Source organism: Passer domesticus, chromosome 9, assembly GCF_036417665.1.
Source record: "Passer domesticus isolate bPasDom1 chromosome 9, bPasDom1.hap1, whole genome shotgun sequence".
Taxonomy (NCBI): Eukaryota; Metazoa; Chordata; class Aves; order Passeriformes; family Passeridae; genus Passer; species Passer domesticus.
The window spans coordinates 11,105,753-11,129,375 of NC_087482.1; the positions used below are offsets into that span (position 1 = coordinate 11,105,753).

Genomic DNA, 23,623 nt, shown 5'->3' on the forward strand with positions numbered 1-23,623 from the left:
CTGTGCAGCTCTGCTGCTCTGCAGTCTCTGGACACAATCTCCAGGAAAGTCCAACAGGTTCTCCTGTTTGCCTTGGCTGTGAACTCTGCCCATCTTCAGGGTCTCATTTCTTCAGCTCCAGGCTAGATTCCATGGTCACTCTTGGGGTGACCATCAGTTTCACACGTCCAGGGGTCACCAATTCTTGCTTTGACTGCAACCCCTGGTGCGAGGACACGAGGCTTGACTCCACTTTCATCAGAAGGCTGATTTATTATGATATATATTATACTAAAATGCTACATTACAACTATACTAAAAGAACAGAGAGAGAAAGATCAGAAGGCTACAAAGACAAGAATAGAACAGGAATCAATAACAAAAATCCTGTGACTGCTCACAGCCTTGGCACAGGTGGCTGTGATTGGTCACTGATTGAAAACAATCCACATGAACCAATGGAAGATTCACCTGTGGCACTCCACAGGAGCAGATAGTTATTGTTTACATTTCTTTCCTGAGGCCCTCAGCTCCTCAGGACAGGAAAAATCCTAGCAGAGGCTTTTTCACTAAAAATCCTGGCAACACCATATTTTGCCCATCTATGGTGATCCAGCAGAATGTCAAACCCAAGAGCAATGCCCCAAGAGCAGAGGTGGTGCTGGGGAAAGGGAGGCAGGGCTTCAAAGTGTCTCAGGATGGGTCCCCAGCTGGACTTGGCTGTTATTTCAGCCAGAGCTTGCCCAGTTCTGTGTGATTCCAGCAACTGAAAGCTTAAGGACAATGACTCATCTTTGAGATTATGTTTTGCAATTCCTCCTTCATCACAGGGACCATGCTTAGAAGGTTTGCCTGCTTGCATGGTACATCCATTCCCTCCCTTCTCTTTCTAGCTCCTCATATGTTCCTTTGTCCTCCATTTTCTCCAGGCCAAGACCCAGCACCAGAAGCCAAGAGAAGAGCCCGGAGTATGCAGGTAGGCACAGGGCTCCAGTGTACTGTTCACCTCACTCTTCGCATCTCCTGTGGTGATTTGGCACAGTCAGCTGTCCCACGTATTTAGGTGAACTTTTCTGTATTCCACATTTTGTCCGAAAGTGGCCTTTCTAGTCTTCACACTGAGTTGACATTTGGAAATCTTGGTTAACACCCATTCATTTAAAGGTATCTTTAAATGTATTTCAATTTCCTAATGGGCTCAGAGGACTCTCCCAGAGCCCAGTCCCTAGGAGTGTTCTCTGGTGGTGCAGTGAAAATTCCTCCAGTGTTAATTTTTGAGTGGAAGGAGCTGGAGGGGTACCTTGGGCTCTTGGATAAGCTGGGCAGGAAACGGATACATTCCTCTCCATCCTGCACATCCCTTTTACCTCCTTGCAGCCTTTCTAGTGCCAAATGGGGAATGGAAAAATAAGCCAATTAGCATGAAATGAGAAATGTTTCCACTCCTTCCGACTGCCCTTGAAGGAGAAAACCATTCCTTGGGGTAGTTTCTGATCTGAATCCCTTGAGAGTTGAAGGAGATTCCTGTATATTGCCTGGTTTTGCACTGGGAGGAATAGGGAAACCTCCTATGATGGAAAGTCCTTTTGAATTTTCCAGTGAAGGAGAAGGAGACTTCCAAATGGCTGCAGCCTAGGCAGGGTGTGAGTTTGTCATCCTCTGACAGCACAAGCCCAAAGCCACCTGTGGCAGGTTCCCAATGACAAATCTCTTCCCCAGCTGTCTCTGCCTGTGTCAGTGCTGCAGGCTGAGGCTGGGGAGGAGATGCCTCCTGCCTTGTCCCTGTCCCTGCCTTGCCTGATCCCTGACAAGTGGAATTGTGCCAGGCAAAATGCAGTCTCTGGCACCTCTGGGTCATCCACTGCTTTCAAGCTGTAAGCTTCAATGACACTGTTGTAGTTCCTTTGACATCTCTGGTTGTGTAATGATAGGAGAGATGAGACTTGGAGAAGTAATTCTGCTGATGCAGAAAAAGGGATCAGATCCCCTGGTCCCTTTGCTCAGGGTTAGTTCTGCCAAATGCTGGGTATGGCACCTTTGGAATGACTCCTTCATTGCTGGAATGCATCTGCAATGCTGAATGCAGCAAGGGAGTAGTATCACTCATCAATGTCGTTGCCAATTTTGCTGTATGAATTCTGGACTAGGAATGAACCATCTCATTAATCCATCACTGTCTCTCTTTTGTTACTGACCGGGATGTTTTATAGCAGGAAACAAATCCAGTTTTAAGAGAGCGGTATTCCTCACTAATGGCCTGTATACCACATGGTTTTATTCTTGGTGAAACTATGTAAAAACTTAGTTCTCTTACTTCCAACAGTTCAGTTGGAGAATATATCAGAATGACCTGCCCTGTACTATTTCCACTGAGAAAAATTTGAATTGATAGTATTAGCCAAGATCAGAAATGTTTTGAGGCAGATCATGTTTATGTAGGTTTTGGGTTTTATGATGGTAGTTTGTTGACTGCATGAAAGAAATCAGGAAGAAAAACCCATGGAGCAATGAAGCACAGCAAAAGTGGCAATTTCCAATTGAATGGCCAGTTTATGCCCTGCAAATGCAGACTCCTTGAGTACTGGGGACATGTAACCTGGATTGCAAAGCTTCTTCCAACATGAGGTGCCATTGTTCATGTGCCAGCACTTCCTCTGTTGTGAAGAGAAAGAAAAGTAATGAAGCAATAAAACCCAACCTAGAACTGAGTGGGAGTTACTGAAACAAAGGCCATGAACACTAACTTGGAAAGCAATTACTTCTGAGTTGTAATTGTCAAATTCTGTTGACCACTGTGGGTTGCCCACAGTTTAGAAGGAAAGGGATTTCAAAGTAGTGGATGGGTAATGAACAACACATAAGCAAAGTTGTAGAAGCTTTCTCTCCTGGTTTGCCAGCTCCATACATTTCAAAGGAATTCTAGTGATGGTAGTTGCATGAAAAGAAAAAGCAGAGGGATCTTCTGAATAATGAAAACACCCCTTGCATGCCTCACCCATTAGATGGATTGATTGTAAAGGTGGGAATTCACCGAACTCACTTCTTCCCTTGTGAGCGTGGCTCAGCCTCACACAGAGGTGAGGTGGGAGCTGGGCCGCTCTCTGTTGGGAGGAAGGGTCTTGTGGCAGCCCAGAGAGGCTGTGCACATTGGCAGGGAACAGCTGTGCCCTGCATGTGCCCCTGCAATGAGCTGTGCTGCTGGCAGTGCCCCGTGGAGCTGTAGGGCTGCTCAGCTGTGGGGCAGGGAGAGGAGCAGCAGGGTGCATGTGCAGCTGAGCCATGGCTGGAGAGCACAGGGCTCTGGGCTCCCTGCTGTCCCAGGGCAGCCCAGAGGCCAGGCTGTTCCTGTGGCAGCTCTGTGGAAGTGGGGCAGGGTTTTCCCCCTGGCCTGCTTCAAGCTGCTGGTGGCAGGAGCATGTTTCCCTGTGCAGCTATTTAGAAGCTTCCAAGGAATCTGTCCCATGAAATACGGAGCTTCAGATGATTTAGATTTACTTTGTGGACTCTCTTATATTTTATGTCTCCACTTTGCAGATCTGACTGGCTATCCTCTTGCCAAGAGGTTTTCCCTGGCAAGTCCCTCGATGCTCCTTCCCTCCAAGCCGTTGCCTCCCATCCAGAGGAGCTCTCCTTCTGCCACGCCAAGCAAGATGTGCAGCAGAGAGCAGGAGACTGGGAATGCTGGCAACGGCTGGGATGAGGAGAGTAGAAAAAGCCAGGAGCTCAGAGCAGAGGGAAAAGGAAGAGAGGTAAGGAGACCAAGCTAAGTCCTTTGTGCTAAATTTTCATATCATGTGCTGTCAGCAGAGCTCTGAGACCTCTTCCCTGACAGGAACTGACCCTTTCACTGAATTTTGAACAGGTCCTGGCTTGGCTCTCTAGCGGGGCCAGAAATGATGGGATACTAAGCATGGGTGTGCATCTGCCCCTGCTGCCTCCACCCCCATTCCTGGCCATGGCATGGGGGCTCTGGAGCAAGTTGGGCAGGCAGAGACCTTGCAGAGAGCAGCAGGGCAGGGAGCTCTGCTGAACTCCCTAAATGGCAGTGAGGCTGAGATGATGGATGTGTGGGAGCTGGAGAGCAGCGAGCATCCCGAGAGCTCAGCAGCAGCATCTGGGCTCCAAGGCTGCTGGGGAAGTGTAGGAGGGAAGGGCAGCAGCAGAAGGAATGAGGGACTTGAGACAAGCAGGTTTGGACATGCTGCAGAATGGCTTTGTGGGGATTTGGCTGGAGATCAGCACTGGCTGTGAGACACGTTAGGGGCAGGGAGAGAACAGTGATCTAAACCCACTGCCATGGCATCCAAAAGGCCAGGGGAGGCAGTGGCACCCCAGAACACCTTGATGTCAAACATGTGGATGCCAGCTGGGAATGTAGTCACATTTCCAGGGAAGTGAGAAGGTGGAGAGAGCTCAGAAATGTGGGACATGGTCTCTCCCAGTTCCCTTTGCATTCTCAATCCACAGCCAAGCTGCTGCATCAGTTTGACTTTTCCTACCAGGTCCCAGTTAAGAGCATTGATAAAATTCTTGAGGCATCAAAGGGGGCAAGTGTGGATGATTGATCTGAGCACTGTGTTCTACTCTTTCCAGACCTCCTTGCTGTGCTCCACTGGCGGGGAAATGAAGAAGAGACAATTGGGAAAATCTTTAATCCCCCGTCTACGCAAGGCAGGAATTCCCCCTGTGGGCAGTGCTGCTGGGTCTGTGCACAGCTCTCCAAAGATGGAATTGCAGGAGTCCCAGGAGATGAGGTAAGCCAAGGTGTCTGCTGCTCCACTGTGCTCTTCACCTCACTCTTCCCATCTCCTGTGGTGATTTGGCACAGTCTCCCATGTATTTAGGCAAATCTCTGAATATTCCGCATTTTGCCTATCCAATGTCAAACCCAAGAGCAACGCCCCAAGAGCAGAGGTGGTGCTGGGGAAGAGGAGGCAGGGCTTCAAAGTGTCTCAGGATGGGTCCCCAGCTGGACTTGGCTGTTATTTCAGCCAGAGCTTGGCCAGTTCTGTGTGATTCCAGCAACTGAAAGCTTAAGGACAATAAATCATATTTGGGTTTATGTGTTACAATTCCTCCTTCATCACAGTGACCATGCTAAGAAGGTTTGCCTCCTTGCATGGTACACCCATTCTCTCCCTTCTCCTTCTAGCTCCTCATATGTTCTTTTGTCCTCCATTTTCTCCAGCGCAAGACCCAGCAGCAGAAGCCAAGAGAAGACCCCAGAGTATGCAGGTATGTACAGGGATGTCTGTCCGAAAGTGGCCTTTCTAGTCTTGACATGGAAGTGACATTTGGAAAGCTTGGTTAAGCCCATTTATGTAAAGATATCTTTACATTTATTTCAATTTCCTAATGGGCTCAGTGGACTCTCCCAGAGCCCAGTCCCTAGGAGTGTTCTCTGGTGGTGCAGTGAAAATTCCTCCAGTGTTAATTTTTGAGTGGAAGGAGCTGAAGGGGTACCTTGGGCTCCTGGATGTGCTGTGCAGGAAGAGGAAACATTCCTCTCCTTCTTGGTCATGCCTTTTATCTCCCTGCAGCCTTTCTAGTTCCAAACTCAGAATGGAAAAATAAGCCAATTAGCATGAAATGAGAAATGTTCCCACTCCTTCCGACTGCCCTTGAAGGAGAAAATCATTCCTTGGGGTAATTTCTGATCTGAACCGTGTGAGATTTGCTGGAGATTCATGGATATTGCCTAATTTTGCACTGGGAGGAATAGGGAAACCTCCTATGATGGAAAGTCCTTTTGAATTTTCCAGTGAAGGAGAAGGAGACTTCCAAATGGCTGCAGCCTAGGCAGGGTGTGAGTTTGTCATCCTCTGATAGCACAAGCCCAAAGCCACCTGTGGCAGGTTCCCAATGACAAATCTCTTCCCCGGCTGTCTCTGCCTGTGTCAGTGCTGCAGGCTGAGGCTGGGGAGGAGGTGCCTCCTGCCTTGTCCCTGTCCCTGCCTTGCCTGATCCCTGACAAGTGGAATTGTGCCAGGCAAAATGCAGTCTCTGGCACCTCTGGGTCATCCACTGCTTTCAAGCTGTAAGCTTCAATGACACTGTTGTAGTTCCTTTGACATCTCTGGTTGTGTAATGATAGGAGAGATGAGACTTGGAGAAGTAATTCTGCTGATGCAGAAAAAGGGATCAGATCCCCTGGTCCCTTTGCTCAGGGTTTGTTCTGCCACATCCTGAGTATGGCACCTTTGAAATAACTCCTTAATTGTGTATATGCAACTGCAATGCTTACTGCAGCTAGGCAGCGGTCGTCCTCAGTAAGTAAATGACATTTTTTCTGGATTAATTCTGGACTATAAATCACTTCTGTCATTCATCCTTTCCGGTCTTTCTTTTGTTACTGACCCAATCATTTAGCAGGGTGATAGAATCCAGTTTTAAGACAGGTATACCTCTCATAGTGCTTGACTGCTACATGATTTTATCCTCTGTGAAACCATGTGAAGAATTAGTTCTCCTAGTTCTACCAGCTCTGTTGGGAAGTGTTTCAGAATGACCGGCCATCAGCTATTTCTATTAAGGACATTTTGAATTGTCAATATCAGCCAAGATCAAAATTATTTTGAGATAGGTCATGTTTATTTGGGTTTGGATGTCTCTGCTGAAGAGAAAGCAGAGAAGAAACCCCTGGAACAAGGAAGGAGAGCAAAAGTGGAACTTTTGGATGAACACTTTGTTCCCTGCAAATACAGGATTGCAGAATGCTGGGCACATCTAATGAGGAAAGCAAAGCTTCTTTTGCTTCCAACACGTGGTGCCAGAGATTTACAGGAACCTTTGCTTCCATTCCCAGGCCTCTCACTGAGTCAGGCCAAGGAGACAGATCATCCCAGCAGTCCTGGTCTTAGGAGTGACAAGGAGCGGAGGGACATCTTTGGAAAGGTAAGGGATAAGAACAGGGATGAGCAGACTTCCTTTCCAGTGGCTGTTTAGTGCTTGGCCCAAAATGCCACTGAAAATCATAATCTTCCACTCCTTGGGGGATGGGGATTCTCTTGGGAATGTATTTGACAGCTACAGAGCAATTGCTTGGCTATTTCCAGTAGTGCCAAGGTGACTGGTTTGGAGATGGTGCTAAGGTCACGCCAGAAGCATTCTGTATGTGCAAAGGCTGGTTTAGAGAAGTTCTGAATGGCAGATCATGCTAGACATCAGTGAATGTGGGAGAAGTGCATCCTTGGATGCAGAGAAGCAAAGACTCTAATGTTGAGTGTAAGCAAGGCTGCAAACTAAAATGGGAGAGTTTGCTTTTTCCTGGTTACCTTTGTGGCTGTATCTCACAGCCCTCTCATTCTCAAGTTTTCTGCTCATTAACATCAGCATTTGTGCAACTTGTTTTCACAAGACTCCTCCTTTTGGTCTGCTGGCCTCAGAGACCAAGTCCTTCAGAGCTGAGTCCTTCAGAAGCCAGGAAGTGAGAAACAGCTGCAATTCCTGGCCATGAGTGTTAAGCAACAGTCATTCCCCCTCCTTGCTGGGTATTGCACACGGTTTTCGTTCTTCTGCCATGGCCTGTAGGAACTGCACTGCCTGCTCACTGTCATGTGAGCTCTTCATCTGTCTTGGAGCACTCCTATGACTTTCATGCTTCAAGCAGGGCTTCCTGACATAGGTTGCAGTTGCAGCAGTGTGAGGTTGTGGCAGTGAAGTGTTCCACCTCACTGTGTGTAATTGCCAAGGCGAGCATGGGAGACATTCCTCTGAAACTATTGGAATGGATATGGAGCTGCATGGAAGACTGTGGCACTCTGTGCACTCTGTGCTCCTGATGAGGTGTTGTGTCTGCTTGGTGTGTCTCTGCTTACAGTCTGTGATGTGTTTCCATTGCACCTAGACCCGCGCTGAATTGTGCAGGTTGGCTAAAGAGAACTTAGAGCAGAAGAAAATGGAGATTTTGATGGAAGAGATGAAGAGGAGACAAAATGAGAAATCATTGCAGCTTCCTCCAGAGACATTTGAGCCTGGAGATGCAGCTGAAGCAAGTAAGTGGTGGCAACACTTGTAGTGGTCCTTTTTGACCACTTGCTTGCCCTTTGCACAATGTTGCAATCAGACTGGGGGGGCTGTTCTGCTTGCATCTGAGTAAGAAGCTTGCATTAGGATTTAATTCTGTTTCCCAAAGAAAAATAGAGAGACATGAAGTGTCTTGCCCATGGCCTCATTGAGTCAGTAACAGAATATTAGCTTCCCACCTCCACTTGTAAAGTCTTTCAGAGTAGAAAATTCTGTCTTGCAAAGTACACTGGGGCTTCAGACTCTCTCCTGGAGAGCAGCCTCCAGGGAAGGTGAGGCCAAAAGGATGCTTTTCAACCAGGCTGCAACCTGGAAGGAACTAAATTCCATTCCTTCTGATGAAAACACCAGAGATCCTTCTCCTGCCGCTCCCTGCTGAGGAGCTGGCGCTGTAGAGCTGTGCTGAAGCCCCAGGCAGTGCTTGTGTTTTCGTCCCAGGAGCAAGCAGCGTTCCCAACTGAATCCTGGCTGAGGGGCTCAGCCTGCAGGGCTGTGAGTGCTGCCCGAGGGCGGCAGCGGGGCCCTCAGGGGCAGCACTCAGCCCGAGGGCATCACACCAGGCTATCTGCACTTTGGTAACTTCCCTGCCTGCCTCTGGAACAGAAGAACAAAAGCAAAGCAATACTCTGGGTTTTCTTTGTTTCTTAGGAGAAGCGTCACTGCAGTTTGCTTTTAAACTAGAAGAGGGAAGATTTACATTAGATATTAAGGAGATTTTTTTTTTTAAATGAAGGGGATGAAAAGCTGGCAGGATTTGCCAAGGGAAGCTGTTGTTGGTCTATCCTTGAAGGTGTTCAAGGCCAGTTTACGTAGGGCTCTGAGAAACCTGATCTAGACAACGTCCCTGCTCACAGGGGTTGGACTAGATGGTGGTTAAAGGTGCCTTCCAGCCCAAACTCCTCTGGGATTCTGTGATCACTGTCCCATGTTAGTGTGCCATTGTTATACTTGTAGTTCTTTGGGACAACAAAGAATGTTACCCAGCTCTAGCAACTTCTCTGGCCTTTTCCATCATCACCCCGTCCAGCACTCTCCACTTACAGGCTCCTCTTTGGTGCCTGCAGGCTTCAGCCTACCACCTATCAATGGCACAGCTCCCAGTGTACAGAGAAAAGACCCTGGTAGCGCCATGAAGAAAACGGTCGTGAGAAAGCAGGACACGGTGCCCTTACAGCCCAGTACGCCCACCCTCCATGGAGATGGCAGCTTCCCACGCAGCTCCTCGGGTAAGCCTGCTCCATGGCAGCATTTTCCTGCAGGGGTTTGTCCTTGCAAAAGGAGCACAAACTGCCTCCTGCCTCAGCCAGCACAGCCGGGATCTTGGGTTCATAGTGTGTCCTGAGAATGAACAGCAAATCTACTTTGGAGTTACTCCAGCTTGGTAGTCTAGAATATTTGCAGTCAATGGAAACAGAGGCACTGTCAGGTGTGAAGGGTCAGGTGTGGCTGTTCCCTGGTTGTTGCTCCCTGGGGACTGAGCTGGGCCCAGCAGGGCTGGGTTCTTCAGGCTTGGCTTGGTGCTGTCACGAGGCAGCTGCAGGTCTCTCCTCAGGGACTTGCCGAGAGCCCCTGTCCTCAGGGCTGTGGGAAATCAGGGTGCTGAGACAAGAGGGGCACCTGAGGGGTTCCCTCCTGGGCTGGCCAGTCCTGCTGTTGGCACTGCCTGGCAGGGAGCGGGAGCTCTGCGGCCTCAGGAACCTGCCGCTGGCTGTGGCACCTGTGGCACTTGGAGCTGGGGCTGTGGGGCAATTGTCAGGTTTAGCCTGGAGCTGTGCTCAGCTGGGGAGGCTGAGAGAAAGCAGGGAGCCCCAGGATCCAGAGAGCAGGGAAGTCCTTGCAGTGACCTCGCAGACAGCCACTGGTGCCCTGCGCCGAGAGGAGCCGCTCCGTGGGCTCAGGCAGAAGGACAGAGCCTTTTCGGACCCACAGCAGGCCTTGCAGGAGGCACTGTCCTTGCTGGGCAGTGATGACTGGTAAGAAAGGCCCCATCACTCTGTGTCCCTCTTGGCGTTAAGGTTGGTCAGAAGCGAGTCTTGCTGGTGCCTCTGAGCCCCGAGAGCCCAGAGGGCCAAAGGGCACTGCTGAAACCACTGTGGAGCTGTGAGAGGATAAAGAGTGGAGAGCAGCCTTTTCTTGGCCTTGCTCTGCAGCACTGCTCCAACTGCAGCAGGTCCATGCTGTTTCCTGGCTTTGGCTGCTGCTCCATGGAGCTGCAAAGGAAATGCTGAGGGAAGAGAGAAAACTGTGGGACGAGATGCTTTGCTGGCTGAAGGCAGAAGCAGGATGGCAGCAGTTTTGAGTGTAGAGATTTGGGTGCCTTGGGCCACTGGCCCAGTGGGACTGAGTAAGATTCCTCTCTGCTCCCACTGCTGACAGCAATGGCAGGGACTCCTGCATGTGAGTCCCAGAAGCTGCTCCAGGCAGCTCCTCTTTTTGAGAAATGGACTGAGTTGTGCCTTCAAGTCCTTTTGCCTACCATTACTCCTGAAGGGCTCATGGCAGAAGAGAAGGAAAGAGAAATAAAATCCTCTGGGAATCTTGCACTTTTGCAATTCAACTTTTCCTTCTCAAGGAATCATACGGGCTTGAGATGTTTTGTCAATACTCACAATGTGTCCCAAAACTCTACACAGACAGAAGGAGGCCCAGAGGTGATACCCTTCCAAATGTTAGGTGATATTGGTTGTCTTTTTGATGTCTGGGTTAGCATCCACTCACTGGTGGATGCTTCATTCTCACAGGGAATGAAAAATTTCACAGCATGAAAAATTAGCCACGTTGCATCTCCTTGTGCAGTCTTCTTTGCTTTGCCCTTTCTCTTCTGCTTTCTCTTCCCCATTTCTCTTTGATGCCCTGGGAGGTGCAGAGAGCTTCTGCAGGTGTGGGGGTCCTGATGACACTCAGGGGTGCCCATGGGATCAGTTGCCAGCCCTGGCTGCAGCCCTGATGCCTCACACACCTTCCTGTAGCTGAGGGCCTGCACAAAGCAAGTGCTGAGAGATGGAGTTGTTTGCACCTTTTCAATAACACTTTGCTGTTGTGGGCATTGTTTTAGGTCGGAGTGTTCTGGGAAAAGCCAGAGTTTTAACAGTTCTTGCCCAGCGGTGGAATCTTAATCTTCTGGGACATCCTGCTGCTTTTTTGGGGAACGTGTGAGGTGGAGTGGGTGACACACAGTCCTCGATTGTAGAGTGGAAACTCAGCTCCAGAGTGCCAGTGCAGACTCTCAGTGCTGAACTGCCTGCTGGGGCTGCCAAAGAAGGAAAATGTCCCAGTAACAGCCCAATGGGACTGTGTCTCAGGGACAGGTACAGGGAGGTGACAAGAACCAGCAGCATGGCCTGGCCTCACAGCTTCTAGGAAGCAGTGATGACAGAGGGACTTAATAGCAGAGATTTTCAGAAAGGTCACAAACGAAGACTCTGAAAGCCCTCTCTTTGCCTCTTGGATTTGTGTATGCTTTTGACAGCCACAGCATCCTGTGGCAATGTGTTCCACGATTTCATTAAGTACTCCTTGAAAAGCACCTGCCATGCTTTGACTGAGCTGCCAGCCTGGTGATTTGAAAGGGTGCTGCCAAGTGCTTGGGTAGAGAGAAAAATCAATCTTTTTTGTACTTGCCTTTCAGGGAACGGAAGAAGAAGGGACTCTTGAACATCACACTGCTGGCTGAGTCCCATTCAGAAGTCCTGCTCTGTCGGCTTCGTGAGATTTGCTTGGCAGTTACCAGAGAGGTGAGAACATTGCTCTGAATTGTCCCCCATACTCGATACACGGCTTGTAGAGTAGAATATGTGCTTGTTCATCTCCATGTGTGCTCAGGGACTGCCTTCATTCTGGTTTTAGACCTTCTATTTCTAGTGTCTGTCAGCTATCTGTAGGATCTGTGTGTACATGTAGCTGTATTTACTGTCAGGTCGGGTATCTGACACTTGTCTGTGAGTGAGGTACCATTATAATGCAAGGCAGAAAAGAGACACTAATAACATGATATGCCAGATTCCCAATCTCTGCCCAAGCTGTAATTGAACACTGCAAATGAGTCTGTAGACCTGAGCCTGTGTTTTCTGTTTTCTGCCTGGGTGCTTCAACTACAGGTGTTGCTTTTTTGAACAGGAGCATCTGACTGTTTTATCTTTATGCCTTGTGCCTTTATGGTTTGAAAGCAGCCCTTTCTTTATTTTGCTTCTATGTTTTTCAAATAAAAGGGCCTAAAATCAAAGCAGTAGACATTATAGAAGGTTTAAGTGGAACACTTTAGTGAAGCCTATTTTTCATGCCTGCAGTAAGAAGGTGTGTGGGCAGAAACTGGTGCCAGAGTAAGTGTCTTTCATGCTTGGGCTCTTCTGCTCCTACTGTGCTTTTATACACAGTGGGACGTGTTGTGATTTCCTGGGAGTCTTGTCTAAGGAAACTGGTTTTCTTTGCAAGGTGATGCTTATGTTTCCCCTCATGACTTCCCCAGGTGACCAACCTCCGGTCCAATGTGTCCTGCTCTGCAGTTGTCACTCTGGGAGAGCTCTTTGCGATCTTGGGGAAGGACATGGACTCCGAGGTGGATCAGATTGCTACAGTCCTTCTCCACATGTTGCGGAACTCCCCAGAGTTTATTCAGAAGGCAGCCTGTCAGAGCCTGGGCATGATGGTAGAGAACGTGATTCCTACACGAGCAATGACTGCTCTCATGGACAATGGAGTCAAGTAGGTTCTTCTTCTTTCTGTGATATTCTTGACCTTCTAGTGTGTGGGTGAGGGAAGGGATGACAGAGAGAACAGGAATGGTGGAAGGGAAGGGCCCTGTATCCTGCATCTCCTGTGGACTCAGTGACTTGATTCTCTGATCAACCTCATTTCTCCTTTCTGAGAAATAAGGAGGGTACTTGCTGGGGCATGGAGCACATCAGGGAGAATGTGCTGGGTGTGGCACAGCCTGCACAGCAGATGCAGCTCCTGCCAAAAGGAGTCTTGTGTGACTGTCCTGGCCTTAGAGCTGTGTTTTCTATTCAAACTGATGTTTCATGTTAGCCCTGAGATGATGAAGCACTTTCCAGGCACCCTCACTGGCTGAGTGCCATGTGACAGCTGAAGCAAATGCTGCCTGAAGTGTTGGTGCTGGGCCTGATAGTTCCCAAGAGACAGTCTCTAGAATAGGACAAGCTGTCTGAACTGACTGCCACCCTTTCCTCAGCTTTGGAATATGGTAAAGCACTCAGACGTATCCCTTGCCAAGCTTTACAAAAGAAACAGGCTGCATTGCTGGGTGTTCCTCAACTTCACGGCCCACGGCGTGTTTTCTCTGCATTTGTGTTTTCCCAGGGGTCTGCAGATTTGGGGATGAATGGGTGGAAAGAGCCTCATCCTGCTGCAGCTCTGGGTAGTGGGTGCCCTCTGATGGGTCAGCACGAATTGTCCTTAATTTCTAAATAATTCATATGTAACCTATTACTTTAATCTTTCTCCGAGTAAACTTTGGGAAAGAAATTGAGCATCCAATAGTGCAGGGAGACTGAATGCTTCCCTTTTCCATGCAGACAGCCCATCTGTACAATGCTAACTTTGTGTTTATCTGAGGACAGAACCTTCTACATGTGTCTGCAGCTGCAGGGAGAAGCCAGGCTCCTTCCCCCAGCAAGGACAGGGAGCAGGCTGTGGCCAAGGCCTGTGCTGCTGCTGCTCCTTCTCCCTGTGTCCCAGGGTTTGCTCTCTCCTTCCCAGGAGCCGCTACGTCCCGGCACGGAAGTGTACGGCCGAACTCCTCCTGTCCTTGATGGAGAAAATGGGAGTCACGAAGCTGGCAGGCACACCCAGGGCTGAGAGGCTGGCACAGGTGGCAGGGACACTCGCTCAGGACAGTCACAAGGACACGAGGTAATGATCTTCTTTCACCTCCTAAAACAGGAAAACCATTTTGTGTTTGGCTTTAAACTAAAACCAGAAAGAGTGGAAACTCAAGGCAATAATAAGTGACCTCACAGTGTGGCTAAGGGGCATAGAATCATGGAATATGCAGAGTTGGAGGGGAGCCATGTAGATCATCCAGTCCAGCTCCCGGCCATGTGCAGGACAGCCCAAGAGTCACTCCACGTGCCTGAGAGCATTGTCCAAACGCTTCTTGAGCTCTGTCAGGCTTGGTGCTGTGACCACTGCTCTGGGTTGTCTGGGGAAATGACTGTACTGGGTAACCTGAGGTTGGCAGCAAGGAGCATTGCCAGCTCCCTGTGACTTGCGAGATTCTTTACTGAGATTACAAGAGCTCTGATTAGCCAGTCCAACAGTTTTGTTTAGCCTTAGGCGCACAAGAGAAAGCCAAGTGTAGGCTAATGTTCATCACTGAAGGATCCCAAACATCTGTTTCTCATTAACTTAAGACTTCCCTAGAAATATTTTAGAGGTCTTTAGCCAATGTATTCAGTCTTTCTAAACCTCTTCTGCAGATTTCTAGAGTGCTATTATCTGTGGCTCAGTGACCTCCAAATTTCTTCTTGAAGAAAATTGTGGTTTCCTAGTGGCAAAATCACCCCAAGCCACCAAAATCCCCTTCCTTTGATGATGAAATTCCCATTAATAGCTGCCAAGAACACCAGAGCAACTGGCTGCCCATGTGTATACAGATAGTATAGAATAATCAAAAGCAAGGATGAGGTGTTTTGTCCTGGCTTCCCTGCCAGTTAAAGGAAGGAAAATGTATGTGCAAGGGCAGCAGAACACTGCTAATAGGCTCTGACAACAAAGCAGATGTGTTTCCCTTGTTGCCTGGGGTCCTTTGATCCCACAGAAGCACACCCTCAGTTTCAGAGAGAAATGATATTTTTCTGTTGGCCCACATTCTCCTCTTGCCTCTTGTGTTCAGCTGACAGCACTGTGCAGTGTCAAGTGAGGTAAATCTCCCTCTTTGCTGAGTCTAGGTAACGCCTTCTCATGCAAACATTGCACCAGATGAGTTTAAGGCATCAGCCTCTTCTGTTAACACTCTTCCTTTGTTCACTTTTCTTTTGTTTCCTTCCTTCCTTCCTTAGGCATTATGGACAGGAGATGGTGAAGATGTTGCTTAGTAATCAAAAATTTAAAAAGCTTTTGGAACAATCTCTTTCCACGCATGACCTGGAAGATATCCTGAAGAGAATTAAGAAGAAAGTAAGTGCTTGGCAGTACAAATGTCTCCTTTGTGCAAGTATTGCCACTGCTAATAGGAGATCAAATATACCCAATGTGTCTGTATCTCATTCCTCTTTTGCTGAATCATTTTATTCCTGAAAATGAGCTGTTAATCCTCAGCCTGTTCTTCTGCAGACCACACAGGAACTGTATTCTTAGGGGAAAAGTAGGGTTTTGAATACTTTGAATATGGGTCACAAAGAGGAAAGGGAGAGAGGAGAAAATGGGTTTACATTCATGTTTAAGCCCCCACAGCACTCTCCCTACCCTGCCCTCAGTAAAGCAATTAAGTGACAATAGTGCTTCTGAACATAACAGAGTCTTTGCAAAAGAGACTCTAAGTCTCTTAGTACTACCAAGAAAATTTCCAAATATACAAAAGATGTCCAAGTCAATCCTAAATACTACAATTATTTTAGGACTACTGCCCTGCTGTCAAGCCCTGTGGAGCTGGAAGAAGCTTGGTAAATTCAGCAGCATCCAGTGGAAAATCATTTTTTTGATTGGGAGGGATTTTATTCTTTTTATCTACATTACAGAAGGGAGTTTTTCTTTGTGCAGGGGCAGGGAGAGTAAGTGTTGAACCAAATCAACTTCCAACACAATGGGCCAACCCCCAAAGAGTCCAATTTTTTCTGCTGCTTCCTTTAAGACCACTCATTGCCTACCAGTTTGCATAATTCCCATTTATGGTCAAAACTCATAAATTTGGGATTTTAGACAGCAGCTCAGTCTGGTAGCACCCATAACCTGCCTTGGGCTACCAAAAACAAAGAGCTGGCATCACTGAATCTCTGGTCTGTTTATTTCTGTAAGTTAGGAAATGTTTCCCTAGGCCTTGGTAGCAGTGATCCTGGTTCTAACTGGTGTTTTAAAGAGGGAATTTCCTAGTTCTATTCTAAAGATTGATGGGGTTTCTCTGTGTCTCTGTAGGGGATGGAAAACCAGAAGGCTGAACGCCCACCTGTGCAGGAGCCGGTGAAGAAGAGGAATGAAGGCTCCAAGGAGCCCCAGGCCACATCACCTCCTAGCAAACGGTACTGAGCACTTTTGCCAGATGTGACAAAGCCCATGACATGCTTCACATGCCTCTTCCTCAGGCACATCTTTCTGATGGAGATGACCAGTGTCAAAGATTGTTTCCTTTCCCTACAAATGCTCTAGGATAAAAAATATCTATTTCTGCATTGTGTTGAACACAGCTTCTCTGGAGGGCTTTCCACAAATACTGGGCGACAAAAAGTCACCCATTGCTTGCAGTTCAGATGATCCAGTGCAGTGGCAAGGGCAGGGCTGTGGAGGCTAGGAGAGGGCCAAGTCTGTGCTGCCTGACTTGAGACAAGTAAATTCAACCAGGGTTTTTTTCATCCAAGTGGAGTCCTTTTTAGATGGGTGTTTTAATGAGAAGTCCCAGTCTAGAGGCAGGATGCCATTCCTCAAACAAGCAGTTCCCTTCCATGAGGTTTGGTCTAGCTGATTGTTGGTTTTGTTACCCTCAAACAGCAGTACCAAGTTTGAGTAGTAAGGAGCAAGACAATTCCTAAGCCATTTTGGTCAACAGGTATCTCAAGGTGGACTTTTTGTCTTGTGATTCCTGCCCTTCCTACAGTTTGCTTGATGGACAGCGTGTTTGGTTTATTTCCCCCTGTGCTGCAATCAGCATTTAAGACAGGAATTTGGTCCTTGCTGTCTCGTCATGCCAGTGGCAGAGCTACTTGTACTGTTTTCCTCTGACAACAGAGGGGGATTTATTTAGCTCTGTCATGCTCAGCAGTGGCAAGAAAGTGACCACATGCCTCAGTAGCATAGCTAGCATCTTCCCATTCTCATGGAAGAGGCAGGTTGATCCAAGAGGATTATTCCCAGTGGGTTTGTTACGCTGTGCATCTAGTTTCTAGGGAAGCAAATGAAATGTGAGCGTAGTTCTGGGATGTCTGATTTCTGTTTTTCTCTCTGTTACTGATTTTCTGGATCATTTAGCTATGCCCCTGTTCATCTGTTCAGATGCATCTGAGCTACTTTTGCAGATTGTCATGCCTGGTTGTAGAGACACTTCTCCAGAGTGATGAGTTTCCTTATTGTAAGACACACACATCCCGTATGAGGAGTCATTTAAACTTGGAAGCAGTGTCTCTCTTTCCCCACAAAGTAACGTGGCCTGTGTGTCTTAGAAGCCATCTGAAGATAGAGCAGATGCATCTCATCCTTGGTTTTCCTGCGTGAGCACTGGAAGAATGTGACTTGCAGATTGTTTCCCATAATGATTGTCATGAGATCCATGTTGTTCTTCACTTCAGAGCCTCATGATTTTCTAGCTTGAAATCACATCATTAGGAAAGCTCCCCAAGATGTTTGGCTCACAATTAACTGAAGGGATTATCAGAAACAGATCCTAATTTGACTTTGTTTTCCAGGGCAAAGTCTGCCACTGGTGGACGCCGCCTACACCGTGCAAGAGCCCAGGTCACATTACCTGCATCTGTGGAAGAAAGGGAGCTGCTCCAGAAGCTTTACCATCTCCTGGAAGCCAAGGCGTTCCAGACACGGATGGAAGGAGTGGCACTCCTCCTAGACCTGTCCAAAACCAGACCCCAGCTGATCTCCACTAACATTGTCAAAGTATCTTCATTGCTCCTTTCATTTAGCTCCTTTCCCAAGCCTGCAGAAGTAAAGTTAATTCAGTGTGTCTTGGCACTATATCCTGGCTGTTTGGGACAGACTGGCCCTTCTTATCCAGACAAATTAATTGAGCTCCAGGCTTCAGGACAAGTTATTTCAGTCCAGCTGTATTTTTCTGGCAGGTGCCTATTGCTGCTGTTCATCAGATGATGGCAGAATTTTCTGCTGGTGTAACCTCTGCTGTCTCCTACTCCCAGTTGGGTTAAGTGGAGGGAATTGAGCCATTGAAGACATGGCAATTATTTTCTAGAGAAAAAATGGGTTTGCATGGGGAAGAGAAGTATCAGGCTGGGTTGGTTTAAACAAAATGTTTTTAAAATGATACTTCTGTGAACTCCATCTTGTCTTGCACAGGTAAAACTCATTTCCATCCTCGTCCCTATTCCTCTTGGTAAAGATGGTGCTCACCCTTCTTGGGGGGCCTTCTTTTCTCTTTGGAAAGGAAGAAAACAAATAAGGACAGATCCATCCCTTCTCCTCCCTGTAGCTGCTTTTCCCCTTTTTCCAGAAAAGTGTGCCTGATAATGTGGCTGTCAAGGGACTGAACCTGCTGGAATGAGAGCTGTACAGCACATTATATTTCACAAGTCCACCTGTTAGTCAGAGCAATGGTCTGGATCCTGGAAGAGTTCATCTGAGCCCTGCCCTTCTCCAGACACAGGTTCTGAGACAGAGAAAATAAAACTTAGATCTCCTCCAGCCATAGTTTAGGCAATATCATAGCTGCCCTCAATACTTGAGGCAACTGTATAAAAAACTGGGCATTGTAAACATCTGCTTCCATACTTGTAAAGCAAAGGTAGTCTTTTGAATTAATAAATGGAATTGATTCAATGATTTATAGGATGAGAGAAACACCATAGGAATTTTTCTGTCCCCACCCAAACCTCTTAAAAACAGATGAAAATCTTTCAAGCAGCATGAGGTTGTGCAACCATTCCAGTGAGTGGCCCACAGGAAAACAGTGAAATTGTGCAAGCAAGGGCTGACCTGAGAGAAAGGATCACTTTCATCTTTTAGATTCCTGAGTGCTCATTTCTACATCGCTTCTTCAAAAAAGGTCATTTTAATCAAGCTTTCATGTTGTTTGTTCTCTTCACAGATTTTTGATTATTTTGGCCTGAGAATCTGTGACACACATAAGAAAGTGAAGCAGAAGGCGCTGGAGGCGCTGGCAGAAATCATAGGACTCCTGCAGGATGCCATGAACCCATTGATGATCCGTTTGGTTGAAGGCATAACAAAGAACCTAAACTCAAAGGATCCCGGGGTTCATGCTGCAGCTATGACGGCTCTGGACCAATCTGTTGTGCATTTAGGTAAGGCTGAGCCCTGGCATGGACTCTCCTCACCTGTGTCTCTGTCTCTCCGACACAAGAGAACGCTGAGTGCCTTGGTAGCTGTTGCTGTCTGTGGAATGCTCCAGCTGACACCCACCAGAAGCTGTGCAGGTGCAGTCCTTATGCACCGTCCCCAGCTGGCTGGAATGTGCAGCAGCATTTCCCAAGAGTCCCAGGAGCCCTTGGCTCTGTGCTGCTGGTCTGAAGAGCAAGTCCTGGACTAGAGCTTTGCTGCAATTCAGAGGCAAAGGGGTTTTGGAGTTTGCTTGGGCCCCGTCTGACTTGCCAAATGAACAGCTTTGCTGTAGGCATGAAGGGACACCGGCCCATCAGAGCTTCTGCACAGCAGCCACCTGGAAGGCTCTACATTATAGGCAGTAGCTGCCTGTTTTCCACCTTTCTTCTTTGTCTTCTTTTTTCAAAGGGGAGCATAGAATTCATCAAGTTAATTTCTTTATAACACATGGGTCAAAATCCATCTGTCAATGATGCCTTGTTCCACACGTTGTTTTGCATGGGACAAGAAGGAAATGGCAAATACCTATAGAGGCAAGGGCAGCTGTAAATTTTTCTGCCACACAGATTGATGTCAGGTCTGAAAATGTCACACTGGGGGAATATGGCTGAACAATGGAGTGTTGAAGAGGCAGGTCTTCAAGGGGAGTTTCCACTTTCTCCACCTCAGCTGCTCTGCGAAGTCATGGACTGCCTGACTCAGTGCCTTTCTGTGTCCCAAGTATGGGCTTCTTCCTTTTGGCTCTGGGATGCAGAACCTTTTCATTGCTTCCATGTGACTGAACTCTCAAGGACCCTGATGTGAAATGTTTTAACATAGCTCCTGATAGAGCAGACAACTTTGGATTTACAAATGTGAAAGGAGAGCTTTTCTTTTGGCATTTTAAACACTGACAAGTAGGCTGGAAGGAAAGAAGAAAAGGATTCAAAAATCAGCAGAAATGGACTTTATTGTATAAAATGGGGTTGCCCCTGCCCTTTCCCTCACCACTGTTCTCTCTCCTATGCCCTCAGAAGAGTGAACAGAAACGTGTGTTTCACTTGTAGATGAAGTATCACTGATGAAAGAGCTCTGCCACCAATGGAGACAACTGAGTGGCCAAGCTCTGCTGGATGTCACGGAGCGTATCACAGGTACGGCCTCCCCTTCTAAGCCAAGAGGTCTCCGAGGGAGTATTTACAGGGAATGCCAGTGAACAGACAGTAGAGTAGCTCCTCCACATCAGGAGGTGCTGAGCTCTCACTGGGGCCCTTCTCAAGTCCCATAGTGGCCAGTGTCTTTAATTGCATTTAAACTCAAATGAAGTCCCATTTTTGAATGGGTACCATAACCCTTTTCCTGCTTAGCCAAATTGGTTTTGGGTACTTTCAGGAGCTCTTTCAATGTTGATGACTGCTGGTGGATTAACAGCATAGAGGAAATGAAGTTTCTTCCACCACAGAATAGTAAATGGCTACTACATAACAGTTTGCCTGATCAGGAAACAAGACTGGTCTCCTGAGCATTTCAGGTTTTGATCTTTCAGCCAAATCTGCCATGCAAGGAGCCTGTTGGTAGTCACTTTTTGTCTGTGTTTGATATAGTTCAGTTCAGAAAATGAGCAGAGAGCAGATTCCAGAGGCAATCTGAGAAAATCCTTGTGTTTTGGCTAAATTTCAGTCCCCTATGTAGCCTTTTTCTCTCTCTATGCCCCTATTTCAGTGCACATTTTAAGAAGAAATGCTATTAAAATAGCATTTTAATATTGGAATTGGAAGGAGGGGAAATGTCATTAAAATGTGGAGATGCTCAAGTGACAGGGCAAATGCCAGGGCAATGGGTCTGGGTAATTCTCCAAGACACCCTGAGGTTTGAAACAGCTCTTTGTTGGAAGCCACAAAAGCATTCTGCCAAAGACACCAGCTAGTCTCTGGTGGTTCTCATCCAGCTGTCAAGTAGCAGCCATCTCTGGTGGGCTGGAGTTTTGGAGTGTGTTCTAATACTGCCCTTTGCTGTGGGCCATGGAGCAAAGGGGAGAGCCAGATTAGACTTTTGGCCCTTGACATCAAAGTTACAAAAATGGAATAATTGCTTTTATTAGAAATCTCTCAATTGTCTCTCTAGGGTGCATTTCCAAATCTTCTACGTGGGTTTAGACAACTTGTAAATGGAAATAGTAGGCAATTTGACGTTTCATTCATTGTTCATGCAGAAAGAAATTGTGCAATAATTGAGTAAAGGTACAAAGTCTGCCACAGGTACAAGGCTCTGGTTGGAGATATTAGTCCCGAGGGGTTGGTGGTTGTGTTTCAAGGATGATCAGCGGCTTTGCCCATTTCTGGGTTGTGGGGCTGTGTGTGCTGTTTCACTGATCTTGGCCCGAGAGGCTTCCAAGAGGCAAGAGCAGAGGTAGATCCCTGTTTGCATGGAGGCTGGTGGGTAAGCAGCTGTGTCGCTCTCCCGGCAGTGCTTGTGGAATGGGCTCATGCCAGGAGCCCTGAAGCGGTCGAGCGCTACGCCCTGCCCGTGCTCTGGTCCTGCCTGGAGAACAAGGCGCTGCCTGTGCGAAGCGCCAACGTCTGCGCTGTGGTCACCAAGCTGGCCTGTGCCCTCTGCGAGGCACTGGGCAGCCAGATCATTAAGTTTGCTGACAGCACACCTCCACACGTGCAGGAAAACCTCAACAGCCTTCTGGGCTGGTGAAGGTTTGATGTTCTCCAGAAAGCGGACAAATTTCTGAGCTGGACACCACCGGACGTGACTTTTCAGCTGTGCCAGAAATGACAAAATACTAAGGAAGGGTGTGCATCTGCCCCCGCTCTGTTATCAGCATTGCCCTTCCTAGTCATGACATGGGGGGCCTGAAGCAACAGCAGACTGATGACGAGGTAAAGATGAAGTATGGATCAGCCTCAAGTGAACCCAGACTGAGGAAAAGGTGAAGACTAAGCATGGATCAGCCTGAAGCAACTGCAGACTGAGGACAAGGTGAAGACCAAGCATGGATCAGTCTCACACAGAGGTGTGGTGGGAGCTGGGCCGCTCTCTGTTGGGAGGAAGGGTCTTGTGGCAGCCCAGAGAGGCTGTGCACATTGGCAGGGAACATTGGCTTGAATTACACAATGGCTGTACACATTGTGCCCTGCATGTGCCCTGCAATGAGCTGTGCTGCTGGCAGTGCCCCGTGGAGCTGTAGGGCTGCTCAGCTGTGGGGCAGGGAGAGCAGCAGCAGGGTGCATGTGCAGCTGAGCCATGGCTGGAGAGCACAGGGCTCTGGGCTCCCTGCTGTCCCAGGGCAGCCCAGAGGCCAGGCTGTTCCTGTGGCAGCTCTGTGGAAGTGGGGCAGGGTTTTCCTCTGGTCTGCTTCAAGTTGCAGCCAGCAGGAGCATGTTTCCCTGTGCAGCTCTTTAGAAATTTCCAAGGAATCTGTCCCATTAAATACGGAGCTTCAGATGCTTTAGGTTTGCATTCCAGGCTCTGTTAAACTTTGTGTCTCCACAGATACGACTGGCTACAGTCTTTCCAAGAAGTTTTCTCTGGACATTTCTGATACTCCCTTACCAAGAAAGTCCTTGCCTCCAGTCCAGAAATGCTCTTTCCTCCAAGATCAGGAAGAAGCTGCCAACTGTCCAAAGAATGTTTCAAGAATAGGATTTAGGCTTTAGGATTATCAAGAATAGGATTCATTAAGAATAGGATTCATCAAGAAAAGTATTCATCAACAATAGGATTCATCAAGAATAGGATTCATCAACTATAGGATTCATCAACAATAGGATTTAGGATTTTGGAATAGGTTTAAGCTTCATAGTTGCAGATGTATCTATGTTCTGATAGTTTTGAATAAATGTGTTTGATTGTATATTTAAATTTTGATGACATATTTTAATTGTATATATTTTATTTTGATGATTTAAAAAAACTTAAATGAATCAATTAAATTTAAATAAACCAAAAGAAGAATGTGACACCAGGATCTCCTGGAGATTATGGGAGTGCAGTGTCTCACCACATCCTTTCTTCACGGGGCCTCTCTTCTTCCTCTTTTGCCATGTTTTCTTTGTGTCACTTGTGCTGCTGTTTTCAACTTGTCATGACAACAGGGCCACACATTGACATGTTTGGGGGACAATGGATCCAAAAGATCCTGTATGGTCAAAAGTTTTCTACCTAGATGAGTTCTGTGCTCACCAAAGGCCTGAGCAAAGAAACAAAGAGAAGTGTGCCCAAATGCCAAAGCTTTGCTCCTTTGCCATCTCACACAGAGCTGGCTCACAGGTGTCTTCAATCACAATTTCATAGGTAAGAAGAGGTCGTGTATTTCACTGGGAAACGATGCACTGCTTTGGAAAAGTCATCTGTATATAGATTTACCCAGGCCAGCAGTCCAACTTTGTTGTTTGCAACTTGTTTGCAGAAGGATGAGTGGACTGGGAGGCCAATAACGGGT

At 47.6% G+C, this 23,623-nt stretch overlaps 2 protein-coding genes across 6 annotated transcripts; both read left to right on the plus strand.

The window, feature by feature from the left end:
- The first annotated feature begins 3,529 nt into the window (after positions 1-3,529).
- LOC135307141 (uncharacterized) lies at positions 3,530-13,585 on the plus strand. 5 transcript variants are annotated; one of them, XR_010367870.1, is made up of 8 exons: positions 3,530-3,728; positions 4,573-4,733; positions 5,168-5,214; positions 6,785-6,873; positions 7,826-7,973; positions 9,048-9,230; positions 11,633-11,738; positions 12,470-13,585. XR_010367870.1 is itself a non-coding variant. In XM_064431782.1 (7 exons), exons 1-7 carry the CDS (start codon positions 3,564-3,566, stop codon positions 11,656-11,658), a joined length of 819 nt encoding a protein of 272 aa, XP_064287852.1. In that variant the 5' UTR covers positions 3,530-3,563; the 3' UTR covers positions 11,659-11,822. The 5 variants fall into 5 exon arrangements, 3 of the variants coding, with proteins under 3 accessions (XP_064287852.1, XP_064287850.1, XP_064287851.1); XR_010367871.1 differs by lacking the exon at positions 9,048-9,230; XM_064431782.1 differs by lacking the exon at positions 12,470-13,585 and having other exon boundaries at positions 11,633-11,822.
- A 142-nt stretch (positions 13,586-13,727) lies between these two features.
- Positions 13,728-23,168, plus strand: LOC135307627 (TOG array regulator of axonemal microtubules protein 2-like). The gene is made up of 8 exons (XM_064432032.1): positions 13,728-13,872; positions 15,021-15,138; positions 16,093-16,196; positions 17,574-17,778; positions 18,941-19,157; positions 20,241-20,327; positions 21,641-22,195; positions 22,675-23,168. Exons 1-7 carry the CDS (start codon positions 13,772-13,774, stop codon positions 21,874-21,876), a joined length of 1,068 nt encoding a protein of 355 aa, XP_064288102.1. The 5' UTR covers positions 13,728-13,771; the 3' UTR covers positions 21,877-22,195; positions 22,675-23,168.
- The last annotated feature ends 455 nt before the right edge of the window (positions 23,169-23,623 follow it).

What these genes read in the sequence shown, in the direction of transcription:
- LOC135307141 (XM_064431780.1), top strand. Translation starts at nt 3,564, where the DNA reads ATGCTCCTTCCCTCCAAGCCGTTGCCTCCCATCCAGAGGAGCTCTCCT. An exon ending in CAGGAGTCCCAGGAGATGAG is followed by an intron (nt 4,734 to 5,167) that starts GTAAGCCAAGGT and finishes CATTTTCTCCAG; the next exon opens with CGCAAGACCCAGCAGCAGAA. An exon ending in TGGAGATGCAGCTGAAGCAA is followed by an intron (nt 7,974 to 9,047) that starts GTAAGTGGTGGC and finishes CTCCACTTACAG; the next exon opens with GCTCCTCTTTGGTGCCTGCA.
- LOC135307627 (XM_064432032.1), top strand. Translation starts at nt 13,772, where the DNA reads ATGGAGAAAATGGGAGTCACGAAGCTGGCAGGCACACCCAGGGCTGAG. An exon ending in TGAAGAGAATTAAGAAGAAA is followed by an intron (nt 15,139 to 16,092) that starts GTAAGTGCTTGG and finishes GTGTCTCTGTAG; the next exon opens with GGGATGGAAAACCAGAAGGC. An exon ending in TCTCCACTAACATTGTCAAA is followed by an intron (nt 17,779 to 18,940) that starts GTATCTTCATTG and finishes TTCTCTTCACAG; the next exon opens with ATTTTTGATTATTTTGGCCT.